Source organism: Dasypus novemcinctus, chromosome 21 (genome assembly GCF_030445035.2).
Source record: "Dasypus novemcinctus isolate mDasNov1 chromosome 21, mDasNov1.1.hap2, whole genome shotgun sequence".
In the NCBI taxonomy this organism is placed as follows: Eukaryota; Metazoa; Chordata; class Mammalia; order Cingulata; family Dasypodidae; genus Dasypus; species Dasypus novemcinctus.
The window spans coordinates 26,809,292-26,835,870 of record NC_080693.1 but is presented as its reverse complement, the minus strand read 5'-3'; the positions used below and the strand labels follow the sequence as shown (position 1 = coordinate 26,835,870).

The 26,579-nt window shown below is 45.1% G+C and overlaps 1 protein-coding gene across 1 annotated transcript; it reads left to right on the top strand.

Moving 5' to 3' along the window:
* DHX33 (DEAH-box helicase 33) lies at positions 1-26,579 on the top strand. Its single transcript, XM_004483514.4, has 12 exons — positions 1-476; positions 5,974-6,134; positions 6,827-7,054; positions 7,258-7,428; positions 11,382-11,567; positions 12,290-12,401; positions 13,855-14,014; positions 14,191-14,279; positions 14,698-14,825; positions 15,222-15,425; positions 19,358-19,444; positions 23,221-26,579. The coding sequence occupies exons 1-12, from the start codon at positions 197-199 to the stop codon at positions 23,527-23,529; spliced, it is 2,115 nt and encodes a 704-aa protein (XP_004483571.1). The 5' UTR covers positions 1-196; the 3' UTR covers positions 23,530-26,579.

Here is a 26,579-nt window from a genome sequence, read left to right as displayed (position 1 = left end):
GAAAGCCTTCCTAAGTCCCCAATGCACGCTGGAAGTTGTAGTGCCCTTCCTAAAGGCTCCCGGCGGCCGCGAGGTCATAGGTCGTCGCCCGGATCAGCCGCACGTGGCGGGGACTGGGCGGCGCCCTCCAGAAATCAGCTGCGCGAGCGGCTGGAGCTGCGGCTTCTTGCGCCTCCCGCCGCGGCGTCCTCCCGACATGCCCGAGGAGGCGGGCTTCCCGCCGGCCAAGAGATTCCGGCCGGACTGTGGGCCTCGGAGTCGCGCGGGGTCCTGCCCTCCCGGGAGACGAGTGGTGATGCTGCTGACTGCGGGCGGCGGCGGCGGAGGAGGCCGGAGGCAGCAGCCGCCCCTGGCCCAGCCCTCGGTTAGTCCTTACCCCGAGGCCGTGGAGCTGCAGCGGCGGAGTCTGCCCATCTTCCAGGCGCGGGGGCAGCTGTTGGCCCAGCTCCGAAACCTGGACAGCGCCGTCCTCATCGGTGAGTGGCCGGGCGAGCCCTTTCTTGCTCCGCTCTCCTGGCTCAGCGAGGACAGTTTTACTTAGGTGTTTCTCGTCTTCTTTTACCCATTCGTTCCTACAACAAACTGAACGCCTTAACTGTGCCAGGACCCAGGAGGGGCCTCGGAGAAGAGTCGTACAGCCGCGTTCTCGAGGTATTCCCAGCCCAGTGGGAGTTACCGACGTGGGAGAGAGGGGGCGTACCGGGAGGTGGGGGGTTTAGCAGAGTGGATATGACCCAGTCTGCGAGGCGGCAGTGGGGGAGAGGGGACCCCGAGCTGGGTCTTACCCGGAAACAATGAATGAGCTAGGTGACAGGGAGAGCATTCCACCCAGAGGGGAGAGCCAGCGTGAGAGACGAGCTGGAGGGGAGTAACAGTTCGATTTAGCGGGGAATAGTAGTTTCTGGTGCGTGAATTAAAAGACGAAATTGTAGGGCCAGGTGTGATTGCAGGGAACCTTGATCACCACCGTTTAAGGATGGATAAAATAAGAGACCTGAAAGACGGAGAGGATGAGCCGCAGGCTGGGGAAGGAGACCGAGGAAAGCTGGTAGTCAAAGGAATCGAGTAAAAAGGAAGGAGAGAGCAGATGCAGCAGTGAGGATCCGTGAGATATGAACTAAAAAATGCCCACTGGATTTGGATGGGAGTTATCAATTGTGGACCCGCAGAGCTATTTCAGCAGAGCTGTGAGGGCACGAGCTGATTTGTCATTGGGCTGAGGAGGAGGTGAGGGAATGAAGGCAATGAGAGCTGGTTTCTGTTTTACTAAAAAAGGAGGGGGGCTGAGAGGAAATTGCAAGTAATCATAGCCTGAGAGGAAGAACTCAGTAGACAGAGAGGCTAAAGATGGAAAGAGTGCACTAATTGAGCAGAGATCCAGAAGGCATGGGGAGAGAGAGACTTGGTGACAAGGGCTAAATGCAGAGCTGGCCCGAAATAGGAGAAAAGATGTCTAAGAGGCAGTGTGACTGGAAAATAATTAATGTGACTCTAGAAAAGCTTGTTAATGGAAGTTGAGGGAGACACATTTGAAGACTTCAGTTTACCTTTGAAAGAGGCTTCAGGAGCTCTCCTGTAATTGGGGGACGCAGGCCCTTGGGGAGCAAAACAGAAAGAATTTGGTAGTGCTGCTCAGGAGCATTTTTTTTTTTTTTTTAAGATTTATTTATTTAAATTCCCCCCCTCCCCTGGTTGTCGGGCAGCACGGGAAGTGTGGGCGGCACCATTCCTGGGCAGGCTGCACTTTCTTTTAACGCTGGGCGGCTCTCCTTATGGGCGCACTCTTTGCGCGAGGGGCTCCCCTACGCGGGGGACACCCCTGCGTGGCACGGCACTCCTTGCACACATCAGCACTGCGCATGGGCCAGCTCCACACGGGTCTAGGAGGCCGGGGGTTTGAACCGGGACCTCCCATGTGGTAGACGGACGCCCTATCCACTGGGCCAAATCTGTTTCCCCCAGGAGCATTTTGACCTCACAACAAAATCAGGTCTAAGTCTGTACATGTGATTATTTTACTTAAGCAATGCTCAATTGCCCTGCTACAGGAGCAGAGAAGAGGAACAGAGAGACATTGATATAAGCTTGGGGTTTTGCCTGTTGGATTCATCAGGAGTGCAGAATAATCACATTCTTAGTCCATGATTCTTGGCTAGGTCAGGAAGAATGAGCAGTCAAAGGGGGCAGATGGGCTATGAGAAAATGCAAGGATAATGAGAGAGGTATAGTAGTAGCAAAGGAGGGGACTAACACTGGTTTGCTGCATTCTGTGTTTCTAATTAGGTACTTTTAAGGGACCCACAGAGGGTAGGAAGTAACATTTATTGGCTACTTAATGTTTGCAAGATGTCCAAAGTAGGGAAGCACATTTGGCTCAACTGATGGAGCGTCCGCCTATCATATGGGAGGTCCAGGGTTCAAATCCAGGCCCTCCTGACCGGTGTGGTGAGCTGGCCCATGTGCAGTGCTGATGTGCACAAGGAGTGCCGTGCCAGGCAGGGGTATCCCTCGTGTAGGAGTGCCCCACGCGCAAGGAGTACACCCTGTAAGGAGAGCCTCCCTGCTCAGAAAAATTGCAACCTGCCCAGGAGTGGCACCGCACACATGGAGAGCTGACACAGCAAGATGATGCAACAAAAAAGAGACACAGATTCCCAGTGCTGCTGACAGGAATGCAAGAGGACAAAGAAGAACACACAGCAAATGGACACAGAGAGCAGACAAGGAGGAGGCGGGGAGCGGAGAAAGTGGAAGTAAAGAGAAATAAAATAATTCTTTAAAAAAAAAAAAAAAAGATGTCCAAAGTACATGGAAGAGACAGATAGATCACCTCTGATCTCCAGGAGCTTCTGGTGTTGGAGGAGGAGAGAAGCATTTAAATACTTCAGGACAATGTAGGATGGTTAGTGCTAGAAGAGAGATGAATAAGGCACCTACGAGCACAGAGGAGGTGCATCAGGGCAACCACAGGGGAGAGAAGTTGAGGCTTAGCTCATTCTAGGGTTAGCCAGGCAGTCAAGGGTGAGGGCAGGCATTCTCTCAATTTCTCCATCTTTAAAATGGAAATGATAAGGGAAGCAGATGTGGCTCAACCGATAGAGCATCCGTCTACCATATGGTGGGTCCAGGGTTCGATCCCCAGGGCCTCCTGACCCGTGCTGGTAAGCTGGCCCATGCACAGTGCTGCCGTGTGCAAGGAGTGCCATGCCACTCAGGGGTGCCCTGTGTAGGGGCGCCCCATGCGCAATGTGTGTGCCCTGCAAGGAGACTGCCCCGTGTGTAAAATGGAAATGATAATAGATCCTATTAAATGAGGTAATCCATGTAGAATGCTTAGTTATGACAGTGCCTGGATAGTGTCAGCTCTCATTCCTTAAACATTCTTTAGAGGTTCCTCCTGCTACCCCTAGCCTTAAATGTTCCTTATTTAACTCTGCTACCCACTAAAGCCCACCTCTGTGCTTTGCATCAGTGGTATGAGTGATTGGCCCCCTTCCTCATATCTCCCACTTGGAGGCTGCAACTGTTTTCTTCTTGAGCCAAGCAGGACTTTGTCCTCTCTCTCTCTCTCTCTCAGCATTTTGTGACTTATTAATTAATAATCTCAAATGTGATTACTCATTTAACTCTACTCACTAATCTCGAATGTGACTAATTATTTAATTCACTCCTGTCACCTCAAGTACACATTCAACAGATGCCCAAAAGAATAAACCCTTTGGAATAGCGAAAGTATTTTTCTTTAATTCTTTTTGTTGTTTTCCATATTTATTTATTCAAGCCAAAGTATTTTAAAAGTGAGAAGTACTTCTCAGAGAAGTACCGGAAGCAGTTATTGCTATTTCAGACAATCAAAATACTTAGAGTAGTGATTTCATTAGAAAATAGAATCTATCCTTACTCCAAGTATTTTTGTAGGATAGACAATTTATAAGTGAAGCTCCTGTGTGGAAGGTAAGTGCATTTAAAATTTTCCTATGTGCGGCCACATAGCCCTTCAAAATAATTGCATAGTACCTGGAATGATGGAGAGGCTTCAAAAAATACTTGTGGAAAAGTTGCATGAAATAATTTTAATTAAAAAAATAACTTAATGAGGTAGTAGAGATGAGTAAAATGAAAATTAAAAATATACCATTGTCTGAGAATAAGTACCATTAATACCTTGTTGTGTATTTTCTTTTTAGACTATTTCTAAAATATATAAATTAAAGACAACATGGTTCATTGATTTGAGTCTGCTTTTTTTCATAAAACATACTGTGAACAGTATTACTGAATCACTAAATATTCATCTATACTACCTTTAAAAATACTATAAGAATAATACATGATTATGGTAATTTTTTTTTAAGGAGGTACCCAGAATTGAACCTGGGACCTCATACATGGGAAGCAGGCACTCAACCACTGAGCTATACCCGCTCACCTATTATGGTAAATTTTAATAGTATAGAAAAGTGGTAATAGTAGAAGAGAAATCATCCAACCTATTCCCACTCCTCTAGAGCTTCCTCTGCTAAGTCTCTCATATGTCTTTCTGGAAAAATACAAGCATGTTCTAGCTTACATGTGGGTATTTATTATGAATGAAAAAAGTAAGTTCCAGAACCATATATATTTTGTTTTTTTGTTTTTTTTTTTTTTAAAGATTTATTTATTTATTTAATTTCCCCCCCACCCCTGGTTGTCTCTTCTTGGTGTCTATTTGCTGCGTCTTGTTTCTTTGTCCGCTTCCGTTGTTGTCAGCGGCATGGGAAGTGTGGGCGGCGCCATTCCTGGGCAGGCTGCTCTTTCTTTTCACGCTGGGCGGCTTTCCTCACGGGCGCACTCCTTGCGCGTGGGGCTCCCCCACGCGGGGGACACCCTTGCATGGCACGGCACTCCTTGCGCACATCAGCACTGCGCATGGCCAGCTCCACACGGGTCAAGGAGGCCCGGGGTTTGAACCGCGGACCTCCCATATGGTAGACGGACGCCCTAACCACTGGGCCAAAGTCCGTTTCCCCCTAGAACCATATATATTTTGTATGTTTGTTTTGTTTATGTGTGCATGTGGGTTTCTTTCCACTTAAAAAGTGTCTTGGGCATCTCTTCACATCAGTACATATAAATCTTCCTTATTCTTTTGAAAAGTACTGCATCATTTTTATGGAACAGTTGTATTTCATTTTATGTTTTTACTATGCCAGTTATCTGTTTTTGAACATTTATTATTATTTCTAATTTTTTGCTATCATGGGCAAGGTTGAAAAAAACATTTTGAAGCTATATATATATATATTTTTTTTTAAATATTTATTATTCTATTTATTTCTCTCCTCACTCCCCCCCTACCCTGTTCCCCCATTGTCTGCTCTCTGTGCCCACTCGCTGTGTGTTTTTCTGTGTCTGCTTGTATTCTCATCAGGCGGTTCCGGGAACCGATCCTGGGATCTTCCAGAGTAGGAGAGATGCAATTACTCTATTGCACCACCTCAACTCCCTCCCTGTTCTGCTACGTCTTCTTATTTTCTCTCTTCTGTGTCTCTTGTTGTGTCATCTTGCTGCGCCAGCTTTCCGCTTCAACTAACACTTCTATGCAGGGCAGCCTTCCTGCATGGGGCAGCACTCTGTGTGGGCTGGCACTCCGTGTGGGCATTGAACCCTGGACCTCCTATATGGTAGACAGGAGCCCAGTTGGTTGAGCCACATCTGTTTCCCGAAGTCATATCTTTGTGTACATCTTTAAATTTTTCCTTAGAACAGATTCCTTCAAGTGGAATTGTGGATCAAAGAGTATAGACATTTTTAAGGTTTTTTATATAGTTTGGCTTCCCAGGAAACTGTATTAATAGTCTCTATATGTGTGCCCATTTTCCTGAGTTTTTACCAATTCAAGAGGTTTTATTTTTGCTTTTTCTTCTGGCTTTGATCCATTTGGTGAAATTTCTTTCACTCTGGCACTTAAAGTAGACTTTTTTCCTTTTCCAGGGGAAACTGGCTCAGGGAAGACGACGCAGCTCCCTCAGTACCTCTATGAAGGGGGGATTAGCCGCCAGGGCATCATTGCTGTCACCCAGCCTCGCCGAGTGGCTGCCATCTCTCTCGCCACTAGAGTCTCCGATGAGAAGAGCACCGAACTCGGGAAGCTGGTACTTAATTTCCTTCTTTACTGTCAGGAACAGACAGTTCTTCCTTTCCTTATCCCCCTTCACTGTTATTTTTCTGAACAAGACTTCTCTCTGTACATAGAAAACATTTTTCTCGCCACGTTTGTTTAGGCCTATCTCAGAATGTTTTACCAGTTCCGAAGAGGTCAGAGGGTCTGACAGGCTATTAGTCCTGCTTGCTGTGCTTTCAAAATTCCTTGGCCTGTTGGATAAATTAGTGTTTTTTTCCATAAGCATTTTTAGGGCTTCAGTAATGTTTGTTAGAAATCAGAAATCTCTTTCTAGAGAAATTGCAAGTATATTCTAATTATATCTGTAGGTATTGACAATGAAGGAAAAAAGCAAGTCCCGGAACTATAAGACAGATTTATTTGTATTTGTGTGTTTGTGCGGGGAGGGGTGGATGAGGTCACTTAAAACCCTCTTGGTCATCCCTTCATGTCTGTACATAGCTTCACATGAAGCTATTAGGCAGCTTGGGGTGTGTAGGTAAGTTGCATTTTAGTGTATAATCCACTGTCTTCTCCACCAGATCGCCTGTTCCCTGATGGAACAGGACAGGTCACGGTTGATTTTGTTCACTGTGGTAGTACTAGTGCTCACAGCACAATGCTAGATACACAGTAGCTGCTTAACAAATGTTTGGTGAATGAATGAATAATTTCTCCACGCAGGTTGGCTATACCGTGCGCTTTGATGACGTCACCTCAGAAAACACCAGAATCAAGTTCCTGACAGATGGCATGCTTCTTCGTGAAGCCATTTCAGACGCCCTGCTTCGGAAGTACAGCTGCATCATTTTGGATGAAGCACACGAACGGACTATCCACACAGATGTGCTCTTTGGGGTGGTGAAAGCTGCTCAGCGGCGGCGAAAGGAACTGGGGAAATTACCTCTCAAAGTATGTATAGTGCATTTAAGGAAATAGTCCTTTATTTTTTCCTCTGTGTGTTTTCCTTCACTGATCTGTTTCAGAGCCATGGAAGAAGTTCACCATGAGAGGTGTGGCACAGGCCTCCATCCTCTGCTTTTAGGGCTCAGGAGGGGCACAGAAAGGCTGTCCCAATCTTTGTTTGCCACCCTCCTCCTCATTCTTGCATGTAGGTGATTGTGATGTCAGCTACGATGGATGTGGACCTCTTCTCACAGTATTTCAACGGGGCCCCCGTCCTCTACCTGGAAGGTCGGCAGCATCCAATCCAGATTTTTTACACCAAACAGCCTCAGAGTGATTACCTGCACGCGGCACTGGTCTCAGTCTTCCAGATCCACCAGGTATAGAATGGGGCTCAAATTTCTGAAAACGTCAGTTTTACCTTGTAGTCAATAGTGAGAACATGCAGTCTTGGGGGAAAAAGCTACTGTCACTAAGATAAATAAGGAATTCATCCACCATTTCAGATTTTATCCTTTTTTAATGGTATCTCTTTTTTTCTCCAAAAAAGAAAAATAACTGAACTCTGTGTACAGAAACTGACCAGCATATTTCCTCAGCCAAACCAGAAAACTTTCATCTGTTAGAGCAGTGGCTTGCAAACTGTTTTTGATCATAACTGTATCACGTAAAAAAAGAAAAGGTTGCTATTGACCCCGTAATGGATCACAACTTAGTTTTTAAAAACTGAATATTAGAGAAACTTTTAAAAAATGTCTCTCATTTTATTAAACATTTACTTTAAAATTTGATTTAGAGCACCTCACTTTTGTTTCATTTGTATGTAATTGACCATGTTTACTTTCCTGTTAACATTCTGAGAAAATCTAGAGGCAAACATTTTAAAATTAATTTTTCTTTTAATGTAAATGATTTGCATGTGTAGTTTAAAGTTTGAAAAGTCTAGTGGTGGGGAGTGAATGTGGCTTAAGTGGTCAAGTGCCTGCCTCCCACATGGAAGGTCCCAGGTTCAGTTCCTGGTATCTCCTAAAAAAAACCCAAAAAAACAGAAAACAAGTAAACAAAAAAACCAACTCAGGGGAGCTGATATGGCTCAGTGGTTGAGCACCAGGGTCCCACACAGAAGGTTCTGGTATCTCAAACAAAAAAAAAAGGTCAAGCGGTTAATTCTAAAAGGCTCATAATAAAAAAGCAGTAGTCCCTGCTTTTGCTTCTCCCTCACAGATTCCTAGTTTTTACAGACAACCACTTCCAGCTCCTGATACGACCTGCTTATACTGTTCTTTCTTGATGTAACAATGTTAGCCTTTATATATTAATATACAATGGTAGATGAGGATTTAACAATACCTCTCTCCCACCCCCTGCCTCTCTCCTCCATCCTCTCAACACAGTTAATCATGCTTATTTGAAATCAATTATCAGCATTTACAAACCATGACCATACACTGCCAACAGTGCACCCTCCCCTTGCCTCCTTGTACAACACAGCTATACAGCTTTTCTATGAATCTGAGTAAATTTTGTTACATGTCCCAACATCTATCATATGCATATTATTATTAATGTTTTTATGTGTTCAAACACAGTCGTTTCTTCCTCGAGTCTTTTTGTGCTGTGGTTCTACTCAGAGCAGGTTGCTCCCGGGCTTCTGTCCTCCCTTCCCTCTGTGTCTGGTTGTTGCCCTGACTTCCCCTCATTCGTTCCTGTGTTGAATCCCCTTATCTGGTTGCCTTGTCTTCCCAGCCTCCTGGCTGCATGGGGTCAGGGAGGGAACCTGAGGGTTTAACCACCCTGTATACAGGTTTTGAGTCGGTTGCTGGGTTTTCCCACAATTCACTTCTGCCTTGCTCACCCAAGCCTCGAGTCTTTCTGGCTTCTCCAGGGAAATTCGCTCATCTCTCATTATTATTCCCTTATTCCTTAACTGGCACCAGCTTGTAGCTTCCTCTGCTCAGCCAAGTGAATCACCCACCCCCACCTTTCAAAACTGGATTGACACCCATTGTTTTTTCTTCTCCCGTTTTCTCTCTCTTCCTGGGAATATACCATTGCTGCCATTTTGCTAGAATTTAGGGAAGAAGAAAAGTCAAGCTGCTTTGTTGAATTGCTAAGAGCAAACTTTGACATGAGTTTTTCATGAATACTGGCTGCTGTGCGTTCAGGACACCTGGTGGCCCTGATGAATTTTCCCACTGTTAAAGTTTTGTCTGTTACAGATTTGGCCCTGTCCGTGTAGAACTCTGAACATTTGCTCTGTTACTATTGGGCTTACAATAGATATATGTATAATACATATTCATATATATATTATAAATATGGGTGTGTAATTATTACTATTAAGTGTATTTTCAATTATTTTGCCATCAAGTACTTTACAAATTAATTTATCTGTACAGACATTGATGCAAGATCAGGTAAATAGGTATGTCATTGACAATTAATGCTTCGATGGTTTCCCTTTGCAAGGTGAAGAACCTGGTTAGCCTCAGGAACTCAACCAGTTGTCTTCGTATTATAGGATATCTTTTGGGTGTATGAAAGTACCTCTTTTGGTGGTATCCTTTAATGCAGCAGTTTGCCAGGGCTGCTGTAACAAATAACACAGACTGGTTGGCTTACACAGTAGGAATTTATTTTCTCAGTTTTGGAGCTTAGAAGTCCAAAATTAAGATGTGTGTGCTCTCTAAAGTCCGTAGAGTTCTGGGGGTGGCTTGCTGGATGTCCGTAATGCAGATCTCTGCTGTCACATGGCAATTTCTTTCCTTTTGTCTGCTCTGTCCAGTTTTTCTCTTCTTCTAAGGACCCCAGTCACATTGGCTTAAGGCCCACCCTGATTAAAGTAATACCATCTTCAAAGGTCCAAATTGCAAACGAGTTCACATCCTCAGGCCAGGGGGTAGGACTTAAACATGTCTTTTGTGGGGGGGCATGATTCCACCCTGTGAGGTCTCCTTTTCTAGCCTGATTGTTTTCACTCATTTCCATAGATCAGGATTTCCCCATTTGTGTTCTGTTTTGTCAGCTTCATTTTCCAGTGATTCTGAAAGGAAGGAAGCTTTTATGAAAAATGTATTAACTTGTTTGTGCTTTACATGGTATTGTTCTTGTTGCAAAAACAATCTGGTAATTTTCCTTCAAAATTTCCTTAATTTTCTTTTTTTTTTTTTTAAGGATTTATTTTATTTATTTCTCTTCCCCTTCTCGCTGTTGTCTGCTCTTGTGTCCCTTCACTGTGTGTTCTGTGTCTGTTTGCATTCTCGGCAGCACCAGGAATCTGTGTTTCTTTTTTATTGCATCATCTTGCTGCCTCAGCTCTCCATGTGTGTGGCACCACTCCTAGGTGGGCTGTGCATTTCATGCCAGGCGGCTCTCCTTGTGGGGTGCACTCCTTGCACATGGGGCACCTCTACACAGGGGACATCTCTGCGTGGCATGGCACTCCTTGCACACGGCAGCACTGCATGTGGACCAGCTCACTACAGAGGCCAGGAGAACCTGAGATTGAACCCTGGACCTCCTATATGGTATGCTCTGTCAGTTGAGCCACGTCCGCTTCCCTTAATTCTTTAAAATACACTTTATATTTTGAGTGGTTTTTTTTTTTTTTTAAGATTTATTTATTTTATTTAATTTCCCCCCGCTCCCCCGGTTGTCTGTTCTCTGTGTCTGTTTCCTGCGTCTTGTTTCTTTGTCCGCTTCTGTTGTTGTCAGCGGCACGGGAAGTGTGGGTGGCGCCATTCCTGGGCAGGCTGCACTTCCTTTCGCGCTGGGCTACTCTCCTTACGGGGTGCACTCCTTGCGCGTGGGGCTCCCCTACTCGGGGGACACCCCTGCGTGGCAGGGCACTCCTTGCGCGCATCAGCACTGCGCATGGGCCAGCTCCACATGGGTCAAGGAGGCCCGGGGTTTGAACCGCGGACCTCCCATGTGGTAGACGGACACCCTAACCACTGGACCAAGTCCGTTTCCCCTAGAGTGGTTTTATGTTTATAAGAAAATACAGTTAATTCCCATATCACCCCCACCCCTCCTCCATTGCTCCTATTTCTAGCATCTCACATTACTGTGGTATATTTGTTACAATTGCTGAACCGCCTGAATTGGTGTTTAAATGTAGCTTTTGGCTAACTGGCCTATGTTACTGCACTATTGTGTTTTCTGCACTATGGGTAAAGATTTCCTTCCAGAGGAGACACCAACATTAAGGCTCATCTACGTCTCCACTAGTAAAAATAACTCTGGGAAACATCAATGACTGGTGTTTATTGCTGTGAGAGCTGAGCTGTCATCAGCTCTTAAGTAGTCTCACTCTTCCCCTTTTTTTTTCTAGGAAGCCCCTTCTTCTCAGGATATCCTGGTATTTCTCACTGGTCAGGAGGAGATAGAAGCAATGAGCAAGACCTGCCGAGACATTGCCAAGCACCTCCCAGACGGCTGTCCCGCAATGCTAGTCCTTCCTCTCTACGCCTCCCTGCCCTACGCACAGCAGCTCCGCGTCTTCCAGAGGGCCCCAAAGGTGAGGGCACCCCCTCCTGTCCAAACCCATCCCTGGGCGCCCAGATGGGTTCACTGGGCTCCACTAGGGTATATGAGCTGGGATGTCCCAGTACCAGATAAACTAGTTGAAAAGCCACCAGGAATATCATGCCTAGCTCCAGATACAGCCCCCCCGACGTAAGAACAGGGAGGCATTTGTCAGGGGGTAAGGGTCCTAGGCAGGCAAAAGCTGCAAGGAAATGGGTGGCTCTTCTCAGTCCAGTAGGAAACAGCTGTGTTTGTTCTCACCCCCTTTTATGGAGTGCCTGTGATGTGCCAAGCACTGTGCCAGCATTTCACATGCACTGTCTCATTCTCCCTAGAACCTATGAGGCAGGTTACCATTCTGTTTTGTTAATACTGAGGCTTGGGGATACCGAGGCCCCAAGAGGCAAAGTAACCATAGTTCAGGGGGGCACAGTAAGGGACTGGCAGGACCACGATTCCAGTCTACATCACCCGCTTCTGAATCTTGTGCTCCTTCCAGTGCATCTCATTGCCTCAAGATAAGCTTTTAGGGCTGACATCTCCCGACCCCTGCCCAGTTTAATGACCAGTCACTATAGCCTCTGCCATTAATAACAAAGTCATATTTTCTTGATCGTGAGTGGACTGTTGTGGAAATTAATGGTGAGGAATAGGTTTTAAAACCTCTGGCTCATACGTGTGTCATATGGCTTTTTGGTTTTCTTCCTCCTTTAGGGCTATCGCAAAGTGATCATTTCAACCAACATCGCTGAAACCTCCATAACCATTACAGGAATAAAATATGTAGTTGACACGGGCATGGTTAAAGCAAAGAAGTATAACCCTGGTGAGGATTTGTAGCTCGTGAATGTCTCTTCTGTGCACAGTGAGCAAACAAGTTTGCTGTAGGCCCACAGTTGCCTCCAAATAAGCATTTCCTGCTGGCGACCTGACTCAGCTTTGGGTGGCAGGCACCACATGCGAGACAATCCCGAAGTCGTGGCCAGGAAGGAGGCCTGAGGCAGGCATGCAAGACCGAGAGGCAAGGCGGGCAAGAAGAGCCTAGACTTAGCAAGCGAGGGAATGGGAACCTGGGCAGAGGGCTGGAGCCCAGGCAGAGGCCCTCTCCAGAACAATTTTGAGTGTGGTTCGTTTGAGCTCTCAGGTTTCTTGGGAAAGAAACATCCCTTAGGCTGGTGTGAGGGTTTGGGGGTGAGACACTAGCTGTCGCCTGAGAATGTGCAGTGGGAAGCTTGCTTGAAGTCATTTTTATTCGCATCTGTTTTGGACCTTGTCTTACGCTACTTAGGATTTGAGACAGCTGAAATTATTGTTCCCAAATATTTAATTGAAGGCCACAACCGAGCATTCAAAGATGCACACTTGTGTGTGTGTGTTTAGAGAGAATGTATGTGAAAGGGCTTGGTTCTTTGTGCCTGGCACAAAATACACCCTTATCAAGAAAATGTGCATCATTCACTCATAAAAAGCAAACAGCATGTTACCTCTGTTTTGTAGTAGACCTGGGCACACAAAGGACTTGAGACACTTAGTTTCTGAGTCCTGTCTGACTGATGGGGTACCAACTGCCTCACTTTGGTGAGAGCTGAAAGTCCTGTGTCCCAGGCAGCTGGGGTTAGTCGATCCCCTGGAATCTAACCTAAGCTCTCTGAAACCTACTCTTCTGTCCTTGCTGTGAGTGCTTTTTCTCAATTTTCAGTAAGAGATCTCATAGAGTGCCATCGCAAAGCCCCATTTTACTGTGGGGTCAAACTACTGCAAAGCAGCCTGGGTGCATGTTTTCCAATCTAGGCTTGAATTTTTCTGGATTCTGTTTACTGCAGAAAAGATAACTGGTGTTCTGAAGAATGCTTTTTTTTTTTTTGATGAGAGCTGTAGAAACAGCTCAGTGGTTAGGGCATCCATCTACCACATGGGAGGTCCGTGGTTCAAACCCCAGGCCTCCTTGACCCGTGTGGAGCTGGCCCATGCGCAGTGCCGATGCGTGCAAGGAGTGCCCTGTCACGCAGGGGTGTCCCCCGCATAGGGGAACCCCACGCGCAAGGAGTGCACCCCGTAAGGAGAGCTGCCCAGCGCGAAAGAAAATGCAGCCTGCCCGGGAATGGTGCCGCCCACACTTCCCGTGCCACTGACGACAACAGAAGCGGACAAAGAAACAAGAAGCAGCAAATAGACAACCGGGGGAGGGAGGGAGTTAAATAATTAAATCTTAAAAAAGCTGTAGAAACAGGTAGTTTAGGTGATGAGTGATACACCAGTGTGACCTGCTCTCCTTTCAGACAGTGGTCTTGAGGTGCTGGCTGTGCAGAGGGTGTCAAAGACCCAGGCCTGGCAGCGCACAGGAAGGGCTGGAAGAGAGGACAGTGGTGTCTGCTACCGGCTCTACACAGAGGAGGAGTTTGAGAAGTTTGATAAGATGACCGTGCCAGAGATCCAAAGGTAAGCTTGAGTTGCTCCCACACCCCTGCCATTTGTCCTCGCCCCTCTCTTTCCCGTTTTCAGCACGCTTTCACGACGCTGCACAGTTTTCACTAACACTCCTCAGTGAACAAGTCTGACTTGCTGACTGGAGTATCAGAGACATAGTAATGACTTGGGTCTCTCCCTTTTTGTAGGTGTAACCTTGCGAGCGTGATGCTACAGCTCCTGGCAATGAAAGTCCCGAATGTGCTCAATTTTGACTTCATGTCCAAGCCATCTCCAGGTAAGTGGAGCCCTCAGTGTTATGGAAGGGGTATGAGTAGATAAAGACAATGGACTTGGTTTAATTTGGTGAATAACAACAATAACTATCAGAAAATCATCTCAAAATCCTAATGTGAAAGATTCTGTGCCTTCATCGTCTGGGGGCTCACATCAGGTTCCTTGGCTACAGCAAACAAGGAAGATGGTTGGGGGAGGTCTGTGGGATATTGCAGAAACCTAATGGAAATTGTATATTTATCAAAAAAAAAAACACAGAAAAGATCAAGTTTCTTTGCTTTGGACTGGGATTTGATAATTTCCTGCTCTTTATGCATTGTGATCTTGGCTGTTATCAGAAGCTCCCCGAAGTGCTGAACTGGCTGCACCTTCTTCCATTTTTGACTTTGGGCTCCTTTTTTATATCTCTGTTTCTTTAGATCACATTCAGGCAGCCATTGCCCAGCTGGACCTGTTAGGTGCTCTTGAACACAAGGATGACCAGCTGACCCTGACTCCAATTGGAAGAAAGATGGCCGCATTTCCTTTAGAACCCAGATTTGCCAAAGTAAATGATATGCTCTCTGCCATCCCCTTTCTGTGCATTGCAGGTTAGCCATCCCAGAGGAGATTCCTGACCCCAGTGCGTCTAGATTAATCTTCACTTTTTCTCTTGAATAATTGTCAACTCCGACTCTGTGTATAGTACTGATTTACGTTCTGTGTGGGATTCAAAGCTATTAAGTCATGAGCCCTGCCCACAAGGAATTTGTAATCCTTCATGGAGGGCAGTTATCTGTTTCACAAAAGAGGAAAACAGCATTAACCTGTATATAGTCATGGTTTTAGAAAAACCTGCCCTTGAACTCCTTAGAAGGGAAGATGCAAAAGCAATATACGGAAATACTGTGCTCAGAAGCAAGGGGAAAACTGGATTTAAACAGTTGTTAATTTTGATTTGCAGACCATCCTCCTGTCCCCCAAATTCCACTGTACAGAGGAGGTCCTGACTATTGTTTCCCTGCTGTCTGTGGACAGTGTTCTGCACACGCCTCCTTCCCAGCGGGACGAAGTGCAGGGGGTCCGGAAGAAGTTCCTGTCCAGCGAGGGCGATCACATTACCCTGCTCAACATCTACCGAGCCTTCAAAAACATAGGCGGAAATAAGGTACACCTAGTCTTACTCCTTTTCTCCTACGGGAGTTCCTGTATTCAGGCACTTGTCTTAAGTACTTTTTGGCTAGTCATCTAAAGAGCCACAAAAAGAATACTTGACATGACTTCGGAAATGTCTCTGTAAGAGGGTGATTATGAGGGAAGAGATAGGATTCTGGCCTTTTCTCTGCTGGGATTTCACTTGGGCAAGGTAAGTTGTTTGTTGACTCAGTTTCTTAACTGAAACAACTTTTTCCAACTACTCCTAACTTTCTTTGCAGTATTTTTTTTTTTTAAGTTTTAAAAATTATTTCTCCACCCCTCCCCCCTCATTGTTTTGCACTTGCTGTCTGCTTTCTGTGACCATTTGCTGTGTCTTCTGTGTCTGCTTATCTTCTCTTTAGGCAGCACCAGGAACCAATCCTGGGACCTTCTGGAGTGGGAGAGAGGCACTCAGTCTCTTGCGCCACCTCAGCTCCCTGGTCTGCTGCATCTCTTAATGTCTCCCTTCTCTGTCTCTTTTTTGTTGAGTCATTTTGCTGCTTCAGCTATCCGCGCAGGTCAGCACTCCACATAGGCCAGCTATCGACTCAGGCCAGCTTCCACGTGAGTCAGTGCTCTTCGCGGGCCAGCTTGGCTTCACCAGGAGGCCCTGGGAATCAAACCCTGGATCTCCCATATGGTAGATGGGAGCCCGATCACTTGAGCCACATCTGCTTCCCTCTTCACAGTAGTTTTTGCCTGTAGAATATTTTTTTTTTTTTAAGATTTATTTATTTATTTATTTAATTCCTCCCCCCCCCCTCCCCCCCAACCGGTTGTCTGTTCTTGGTGTCTGTTTGCTGCGTCTTGTTTCTTTGTCCGCTTCTGTTGTCGTCAGCGGCACGGGAAGTGTGGGCAGTGTGGGCGGCGCCATTCCTGGGCAGGCTGCTCTTTCTTTTCACGCTGGGCGGCTTTCCTCACGGGCGCACTCCTTGCGCGTGGGGCTCCCCCACGCGGGGGACACCCTTGCGTGGCACGGCACTCCTTGCGCGCATCAGCGCTGCGCATGGCCAGCTCCACACGGGTCAGGGAGGCCCAGGGTTTGAACCGCGGACCTCCCATATGGTAGACGGACGCCCTAACCACTGGGCCAAAGTCCGTTTCCCTGCCTGTAGAATATTTTAGTTCCTTAAAACCAAGGTTGGAAAAATGACAGTATAGTCTTCGGCTTGTTAAGAAAATCACTATGGTACAGGCTTTTACTTTGCCTGCGTTTTAAAGCATCTAGTTCTTGGGGAAAAAACAACAAACAAAAAACCAGTGTTAGCAGTTGTCAACTTTCTGCTGTATTTGCCTCAGTTTATTTTTTAAGGAAACAATTTGAAATAAAGGCTATAGCTACAGTGAAAGCCCTGATCTCTTTCCTATTCCTTCCTTCTCCATGTAACTGCATTCCTGAAGTAGGTTTGTGTGCCCTGTGGGTGATAATATATTTCTACTTCATAACCATGAACAGTATATACTTTAAATATTTTCTTACAGCCCCTCCTTTCACAGCTTGTCTGCACTCGGGCTACTGCAGTGAACATCTTGTACTTGTCTCCTAGTGAACATGTGGGAGAATTTCTCCGAGGTCAGTACCTGGGAGTGGAACAGCTGGGTCTTGGGATAGCTGTATTTGAGCCATGTGGCTTGCCAGAATCGCTAACCCTTTTTTTACTTCCTATAGAAATGTGTCACAGTTTCTGTTTCCACCATCCTGTGATTCTTTGTTGAAAAGACTTTAATTTTTGTCAATTTGATGGATGTGAAATAGCATCTCAGTTATTTTAAAACTACCTTGCCATACCAGCATGAGACACAAATGCACATCTAGTAAGATGGCTACTATTTAAAAACTGGAAAAAAAAAAAGGATAGGTGAGGATGTAGAGAAATAGAAATGCTCATACATTGCTGGTGGGAGTATAAAATGGTACAGCCCCTGTGGAAAACAGTTTGGCGGCTCCTCAGAAAGTTAAATGTAGAATTACCATATGACCCAGCAATTCCACTCCTAGGTATGTACCCCAGAGAATTAAAAACGAACTCAAACAGATTATTTGTATGCCAATGTTTGTAGTGGCAATATTCACAATAGCCAAAAGATGGAAGCAACCCAGGTGTCCGTCAACAGGTGAATGGATGAACAAAATGTGGTATATCCATACAATGAAATATTCACCCATAAAAAGGAAAGAATTTCTGATGCCTGTGACAACATGGCTGACTTGAAGACAACGTGTTGAGTGAAATAAGCCAGGAAAAAAAGGACAAGTATTATATAAACTCACTTTCTGAAATACCTAGAATATTTTAAAAAGAAAGAAAAGCATTGTTACTGTAATTAATACCATCAAATTATACATACAATAGGGCTTAAAATGAGAAATTTTCTCTTGTAATATGTTACCACAAAAAAATTTAAAAACGAACAAAAAATGACATTGCTGTGATTCTTTAAGAGAGTGCAAATCCTTACCTTTTTTTTTTTTTGGCTATTTGTATTTCCTCTTCTATGAGTTTCCTGTTCATATCCTTTGTCCATTTTCCTTTTGGATTGTTGGTCCTTTTCATATTGATTTATAGGAGATTAAAAAATCTGCTTTGCTGGTACTAATCCTTTAATGACTGGTGCTGCAAATATTTTCTCAGTAAAAAAAAAAGTGTAGCTTTTTTCATGGTGACTTGACATACAGAAGTTTTTAGTTTTACTTTATTTTTATTAAAAAAATTTTTTTTTTCTTTTAAATTTAATTCTCCCCCCTCCCCCGGTTGTCTGTTCTCTGTGTCTATTTGCTGCGTCTTGTTTCTTTTGTCCGCTTCTGTTGTCGTCAGCGGTACGGGAAGTGTGGGCGGCGCCATTCCTGGGCAGGCTGCACTTTCTTTCGCGCTGGGCTGCTCTCCTTACGGGGTGCACTCCTTGAGCGTGGGGCTCCCCTACGCGGGGGACACCCCTGCGTGGCAGGGCACTCCTTGCGTGCATCAGCACTGCGCATGGGCCAGCTGCACATGGGTCAAGGAGGACCGGGGTTTGAACCGCGGACCTCCCATGTGGTAGACGGACGCCCTAACCACTGGGCCAAGTCCGTTTCCCATATTTTTTAAAATTTATTTCTCTCCCCTTCCCCCCTCCCTGTCCCAGATTCTGTTCTCTGTGTTCTTTTGCTGTGTATTCTTCTGTGTCCGCTTCTATTCTTGTCAGTGGCACAGGAAATCTGTGTCTCTTTTTGTTGTGTCATCTTGCTGTGTCAGCTCTCTGTGTGTGCAGTGCCACTCCTGGGCAGGCTGAACTTTCTTTCACACTGGGCGGCTCTCCTTATGGGGCGCACTCCTTATGCGTGGGGCTCCCCTACGTGAGGGACACCCCTGCGTGGCAGGGTACTCCTTGTGTGCATCAGCACTGTACATGGGCCAGCTCCACACGGGTCAAGGAGGCCCTGGGTTTGAACCGTGGACCTCCCATGTGGTAAGTGGATGCTCTATCTGTTGAGCCAATAAATAACAGGGAAGCTTCCTAATTTTACTTTATTTTATTTATTTATTTATTTAATTTATTTATTTATTTATTATTTATTTATTTCCCCTACCCTCCCTGCCCCCGTTGTCTGTTCTCTTTGTCTATTTACTGCATGTTCTTCTTTGTCATCTACTGTTGTTGTCAGTGGCATAGGAATCTGTTTCTTTTTGTTGAGTCATCTTGTTGTGTCAACTCTCCGTGTGCCTAGTTTTACTTTAGTTTAAGTTGCTGGTATTTTCCCATATTGTCCATGCTTTTTGATATAAAGATACCTTCCTATATTTATTTCTGATATCTGAAGTTTTCCCTGTCTACCATCTGAATTCAACTGGGTTCTAAAAATTTTCTTGTAATTTTTCTCTCTAGAAACGGGAGGATTGTAATATCTCTTTTTGTCCTATTCAGGATTGGTGCAAAGAGAATTTTGTCAACAGCAAGAATATGATACTAGTAGCTGAAGTCAGAGCACAGCTGAGGGATATCTGCTTAAAGGTACTATTTCTTCCTGGTGTTCCTTGGGGGCTAACCTCTCACTTTTTTCTGGGTAGGTTTTTTTTTCTAATTATGTCTTTTTAATGTTTATTAAAGTAATTCTCATTGTTAGAAAAAAGTTGAAAATAAGAATGAAAATTAAGATTCTCCATAATTCCATCTCTACCTAATGTGTTCTGTTTCCTGATAGCCCTGTGTTTGGTTTTTAACACATTTCTTAACATTGTTAGCCACATGGTATGTATAATTTATATCCTGCTGTTATAAACTTATATACGCATTTCCCAATGTTATAAAATGCTTCCTAAGAATTTTTTTTTTAATTGAGACTCTGTTTTTTCAGATTACAAAAGCAATGCATATTGTTAAATATTGGAACAATGCCAGAACATAATGATTGTATTAGTTCCTTAGCTAGTAAAACAAATGCCATACAATGGGTTGTTTCTAACAACAGGAATTTTTTGTTCACAGTCAGAAGCCGGGAGGCTTGCCTCCTTTCAGGGTTGGTATCTTCCGGCTGAGTGGCAATCTCGCCAGTTCCTTGGCTCTTTCATCACATGGCAGTGCATATGGCAATGTCTTCTTTCTTTTCCAGGTTCCTTTGACTTCCAGCTTCTGGCTGCCCTCGTGGCTTCTCATTGTCCAATTTCCTTTGCTCGTAAGGACTTCAGCCATGTTGCATTTTTTCTCACTTGAAATACTTCTTGAATATTTCAACGTCTGTATATGTCTACCTAATTTTTTAAAAAATTTATTATTTTTTTTAAAGATTTTTATTTATCCCCCTCCCCCCCGCCCCATTGTCTGCTCTCTCGTGTTCATTCACTGTGTGTTCTTCTGTGTGCACTTGCATTCTCAGTGCCACCGGGAATCTGTCTCTTTTTGTTGTGTCATCTTGCTGCATCAGCTCTCTGTGTGTGCAGCGCCACTCCTGGGCAGGCTGTGCTTTTTTTACACGGGGCAGCTCTGTGGGGCGCATTGCTTGCGTGTGGGGTTCCCCTACATGGAGGACACCCCTGTGTGGCATGGCACTCCTTGCGTGTGGTAGCGCTGCACATAGGCCAGCTTACCACAAGGGTCAGGAGGCCCTGGGTTCAAACCCTGGACCTCCCATATGGCAGGCAGATGCTCTATCAGTTGAGCCACATCTGCTTCCCTGTTTATTTATTTATCCCCCTCCCCTCGCCCAGTTGTTTTTGTGTTTGCTGTCTGCTCTCTGTGTCTATTTGCTGTGTGTTCTGTGTCTACTTGTCTTCTCTTTAGGCAGCACTGGAAACTGGTCCTCAGACCTTCCAGAGTAGGAGAGAGGTGCCCAATCTCTTGCGCCACCTCACTCCCTGGTCTGCTCTGTCTCTTATTGTCTCCTTTGTGTCTCTTTTTATTGTGTTACCTTGTTGTGCCGGCATTCTCTGCAGGCCAGCATGCCTGCGTGGGCCAACTCGCTGCACAGGCCAGCACTCCATGTAGGCCAGCTCTCTGCTTAGGCCAGCTTGCCTTCACCAGGAGGTCCCAGGAACTGAACCCTGGACCTCCCATGTGATAGATGGGAGCCCAATCGCTTAAGCTACACCCGCTTCCCTACCTTATTCTTTTTAGAGTTTTCATAGCGTTTCATTGTAATCAACATAATTCATTTAACCAAGCTCCTCAGGATGGTCATTTAAGTTATGTTACAGTGACCTGCTTCTTCCATCAATCTTTGTGCTCTGGTGCACATAGAGTGGTGGTGGGATTTAAATTTTGCTAGATATTGCCAAACTGAATACCACAAAGTTTCATATTAACTTCTGTTCCCTCCTAGAGTTGGTGATGTTTTAAAGTCTTGCCCATCAGGGTGGAGGGTTTATCTGTGTAAGTGTCCTTCTGTCACTGAGCACTTAGGTAGTGGCTGTCTTTTTGCTGTGTCGGCAACTCCATGGTGCTGCCTTGGCTCCGGGCCTCTCTGAGCTGGCATCCACTTGGACGGCACTCTCAGCGTACAGTCTGCGTGTTCCAAGGAGACAGTGTCAGCCTTTACCCAGGCCTGCGTCAGATGCCAGCGGCCTGTTGTCAGCACTAAAGCTTCTTCCTTCATAGTAGCTTGTTTATTTCACACGCTTTTGCCCCAGCTTGTCCCTGAACAGTTCTCCTGCCAGACCAGCCCTTGAATTTGAGTTTTCTCAGTTTATTATTGATGATAGGAAATGATGCTTCTCTAGTCTGAAATTATAAGCTTCAAAAGCAGAGGGAACCTCCTTTTGTATGTCACTGTTCAAGTCCTGGGGTTTTACCAACAAGCCAAAGACTCAGCATCTTGAGGAGTAATCTAAAGGGGAGGTTTGGCATGTACACACAGAGCTCATGCAAGGAGGCAGTAATAGTTATACTAATCAGTTGTTTACGAAGCCCTTACTAAGGCACTGTTCTAAATATTTTTCATGTCATTGCCTTGTTTAAAATCCTCATTTTATCTCTATAGTGATGATTCTTTTATTTGTCTAAGTTTACAAATGATGAATGTAGGACCATGGAGTAATTTGCCCCAAATCCCACAGCCAGTGAGGAGGGAGCTGATAGCCTGGAAGGGGAGACCGGGTGGCTTTAGGAATCTGGGCTTTGTGGAGGTGGTGACAACTGAGCTACATGTTAACAGATGGGGAGTCTGTTACAGTGTCTTCAGGCAAAGATGTGTTATTTGCAAAAATCGAAATCCCAAAAAATAAAATAAAAATCCTTTGAGGCATTTTCAAGGAAAAAAGGGAATTATGCAAAGGATTAAGAGGTATCTCTTGGCACCTATGGACAGGAAATAGAGTTGAGTCCACAAGGGGACTGTAGTAAGGAACTAGAGAAAGGCATCGGAACCAAGGCAGTGACTCTCTGCACCTGCTTGTCCACTTACTTTGGCCGCTCTCCGAGCACTTCCTTTACTCTTCTCCTACCCCACAGGGTATCATGTCAGCCCTAGTGCTGCGAGGCCTCTCCACGAGAGCGATTAGCTTCCTGTGATCAGACCTGAATTCCAGGGAAAGAAGCTGGTTGGCCCAGCTTGGGTCAAGCAGTGTCCACCACCAGTCTCTTTAGCTGTGGTCAGGGATGTGAGGGCAGTAGAGTCAGGAAATGGGCATTGCCCCCACAAAGCGGAGGGGCAGTGCTTCAACTTAGAATAACATCTGCAGAGGCAGAGAGATAGGAAATCGTGACGTTGGTCTAGGGCAGAGGAAGTAGTCCACGTCGATGGGCCCTGAGATGTCTGAAGAAGATATGCGAGGGAAAAGACTGGCAGGGTGGGCTCTTGGCGGCTCAGCCAGACTCAGCGTAGGAAGTTAGTTTGTGGTGTTTTGCTGTTGGCAGCAGAGAGCCACTGAAGGTTTTTGAGTGGATGAAGAATGATTTGAGTTGTGCTTTAGGGAGATTAATTTGGCAGCAGGGTGGGAGCTGAAGTGAGGAGATGACGACAGCATCAGAGTGAGAAGGAAAAACCTTTCCTTCTTGGGAAGTCCAGGTGGATATTTAGGTGAGGGGTGGGATGCCTGGTGATCCAATTGCCTGTGGTTTGGTAGCTTATACGAATATATCCTCCCAGTCCCTATTCTCCCAGGCTGTGGTTTCAGTCCTTCCCCTGTGCCCTCTTCCCACACCTGAGCTGATCCCCGAGGCACTGGACTCAAGAGCCATGTTGCTAGGCTTGCAGAATGGGCTGCATTTCAGTTGCAGTTGCTCTAGCACGTTATGTGGTTGTGAGCAGTATTTACATTGAGGTCTTTTCCATTTCTCGCTTTCTCCGCAAACAGATGTCCATGCCCATCGTGTCATCCCGAGGGGACATGGAGAACATCCGCCGCTGCCTGGCGCACAGCCTTTTCATGAACACTGCTGAGCTTCAGCCAGATGGGACCTATGCCACCACGGACACGCACCAGCCTGTGGCCATCCACCCCTCGTCTGTCCTCTTCCACTGCAAGCCAGCCTGTGTCGTCTACACTGAGCTGCTCTACACCAACAAGTGCTACATGCGAGACCTCTGTGTTGTGGACGCCGAGTGGCTGTATGAGGCCGCCCCCGCGTACTTCAGGAGGAAGCTGAGAACTGCCAGAAACTGAGCTGCCTGGATGCTGCCAGGCCTGCTGCTTACCTGGGAGCTTGCAACTCAGCCATCCTCAAAGAGACACCCAGGGGGCTCCTAGATGAGTGTTGAGTTTTAATCCAACTGGCTGTGCCCACTTCCCAGGAGGTTGGCAGCATCTTTCAAAGACAAAAACGTGTTAAAAGTGTACATGCAGCCGTGCCATGGAAACTTCACCAGTATGCTTCTGGTTCTTGTTGGGTAACTTTGGATGACTTAGTTAACTTCTGAGTCTCAGTTTCCTCATCTGTTGAATGAGGATAATAATAATTAATAATTAATCCTCATAGGGTTATAGGAGTTGTGAAGTTTAGAGAAAAAGAATGGAAAGTGCTCAGAACTGTGCCTGGAGCATGATAGACATACAGTACCTTTGAGCCATTGTGATCAATGTTAAGGCTTTTAACATGACGTCAATGGAGTGCAACAAAATCTCATGAGTTTTTGTGACTATGAGGTTGTTGTTTTTTTTTCTTGAAATAGGCCATAGGAGGCCACAGAGATTGGATCATGTCCTTGGATCTAGTTTAACTTCTGTCCATTTGAAGTTTTAAAATAGGAACATCAGAAATCAACTTTTGTAGACATTTTCAGAGGGAGGAATTCTTTTACCTCATGGGCCGGCTCCCCCCATCGAAGCCACCTTCTGTGGGCTGTGGGCCTCTCTGTTACTGTCTCCAGGCAGAGAACAATAAGGGAGAGCTCTGGGGGTCACTGGGCCGTACCTGCCCCCAGGAGTCTCTGCAGCCTGGGTGCCTCTGGTGCACACCCCCATCAGTACTTTCAGGAGACAGGTAGTGTCCTGGGCTAAGGTTGATTTGTATCTTCTACATTTTGTCCAGTGCAGGCATTGGAAACAGATCTCCTACCTTGATGGCCTCCAGCACACCTCATTGTCACTCTTCTCTCTAACTGGACAATTATACCCATGTGAGCATAATGAATGACTTCCTTGCTCCTTCCAGCCATTTTTCTTCTGGCATGGCCCTTGGTCAGAGCTGTGGGGGATGAGGAGACATGGTCAGTGAGAATCCAGAGAGAGAGACCCTGACTCATCTCATACCACATCTGATCTTTATATTCTTGTATCTCGTTTATTTTCTGTGATCTTTTTCCTGCTGCTTAGGGATTAGAGGATAACTTGCTTTGCTACTTTCCAGCTGTGGGTCAGTCACTCCTCTCCAGCCTCAGTTTCCACATCTTCAGTGGGAATTAAAGGATCTCCAGTCTCTTCCTATTTTCCTGTTTTGAGAAGGGAAGAGACATCAATCAGAGGTTGTTCTTAGCTGCTTAATTACCAAAAGCAAATGATTTTCCCCCAGAGGATGTGTTGCTCTGGGAGAAGCCAAGATTTAGCCGCCTCATTTTGTGTGCGTTTAATTGGGCTAAACACATCTGTGCAGTGTTTCTGATCATCGCTTACGAGTACCGGAAAGTGGCCATGCAGTTTGTAAGCATGAGGCCAACCTGGGCCTAGGATGCTCTTCAAAGAAGTGGACAGTCTCTCTTGCAAGACCACAGCCTTATGGAGCGCTTGGTGTCATAGGCCAACCTGTCCATAGTTGTGCTTGCCAAGTCTGGCTCAGTTTTTACAACACTAGCTTTGATCTTGCTTTTAGCCAATGTTCTGGGTATCTGGGAACTTGTGGTTTATTTCTGTTACAAATAGTTACATTTAGGCCGAATAGGATTTGACAGATCATGCATACCCCATGTTACTGAATTCTTAAATTCTTAGCTGACTTTTCCTCAGATCTACTTGCTCTTACTGTTGAATTTCTGAAAAGTTTTTTCTTTTTTTTTTTTTAAGTATATTTTTCTCATTTATTTGATACAGGGCTAGATTATTTAGCCTGACTGGTAAAAGAAAATATATTTTTCATAAAACCATTTTGGTAAGAAATTGGGATGGGCAATTATATTGCTCAGCAAATTATCTCTATCTAGAGGCATTCTGTGACTCAAGTCAAACTTAACTTGGAGTAGTATATGTACAGCTTAAGTACCTAAACGATTTCCAGAAATGTGTATTCTATTTTGAGTAGGAGTACGGGATAAAGGATGTATACAGCTTCTACATAGGTTTAATGTTTCTGCACAGAAATGTTTATAACATTCTGTTGGCGTTTTAATGCAGTATTTAGTTTTTTATTGGGCTTTTTAAAAAGTTAACTTTTAACATAGCTGCTCAGGATTAAATCAGATTGGAAAATCCATTCTGACTCTTCATATTACTACCAAAAAAATAAATAGTTATTTATATTGAGCTGCAGGGAATATAGTACACTTTGTTTAAGCTTTCTTGAAGCAAGTTGTAACACAGTGATGTTACAATGTAATCTTGAGCTACTCTTTTTCAATTGGTTAAGATCTCAGATGTTGTGACACCTCTTTTCCAACCTGTGAAATCCTTATCTAGTCATTTCTAGCAACTAATCAGTTGCTTGCTGGCTCCCATGAGCAGCTTCATGTAAATAGATGTACTCTAAGCAGATCGCATGCCTCACATGTTTTTCTTCTACTACCAAATCATTGTGACCTGTGAAACAGCCACAGTAACACAGATTTCATCATACACGGGGAAGGTCTACAAATACTGGGTCCTTGGTAAAAACAAAACAGAACCTTAATGTTGCATCTCTGCTAGTTTTCAAGAGGTACCAGAACAGAGACAGGCTTTTGCTCTGTGGGGTAAACCTGATTATGTACCATGATCCATATATCTGCTTAATCCAACTGCCAGGAGCTGCTTGGAAGTGTGGCCAGGCAGCCAAGATACCATTTCTTGAGCATATGAAGAAGGCTGCACCTGTGGGGAAACAAGAATTTCATTGTTTTTCTTTGATCACAATACCATAGCTTGCAAGAAAACTAGAGTGAGAAAAATAATCAAATTCGTTCAGGTTATTTTGTATTTTGAGAGTTTGGTCTTATTCAGACAGATACAGCTCTATAGAAACATTACCTCTTATATATAATGCTCATATTTGCACATGACTATCAAATCCATTAAAAATGACTCTTGTA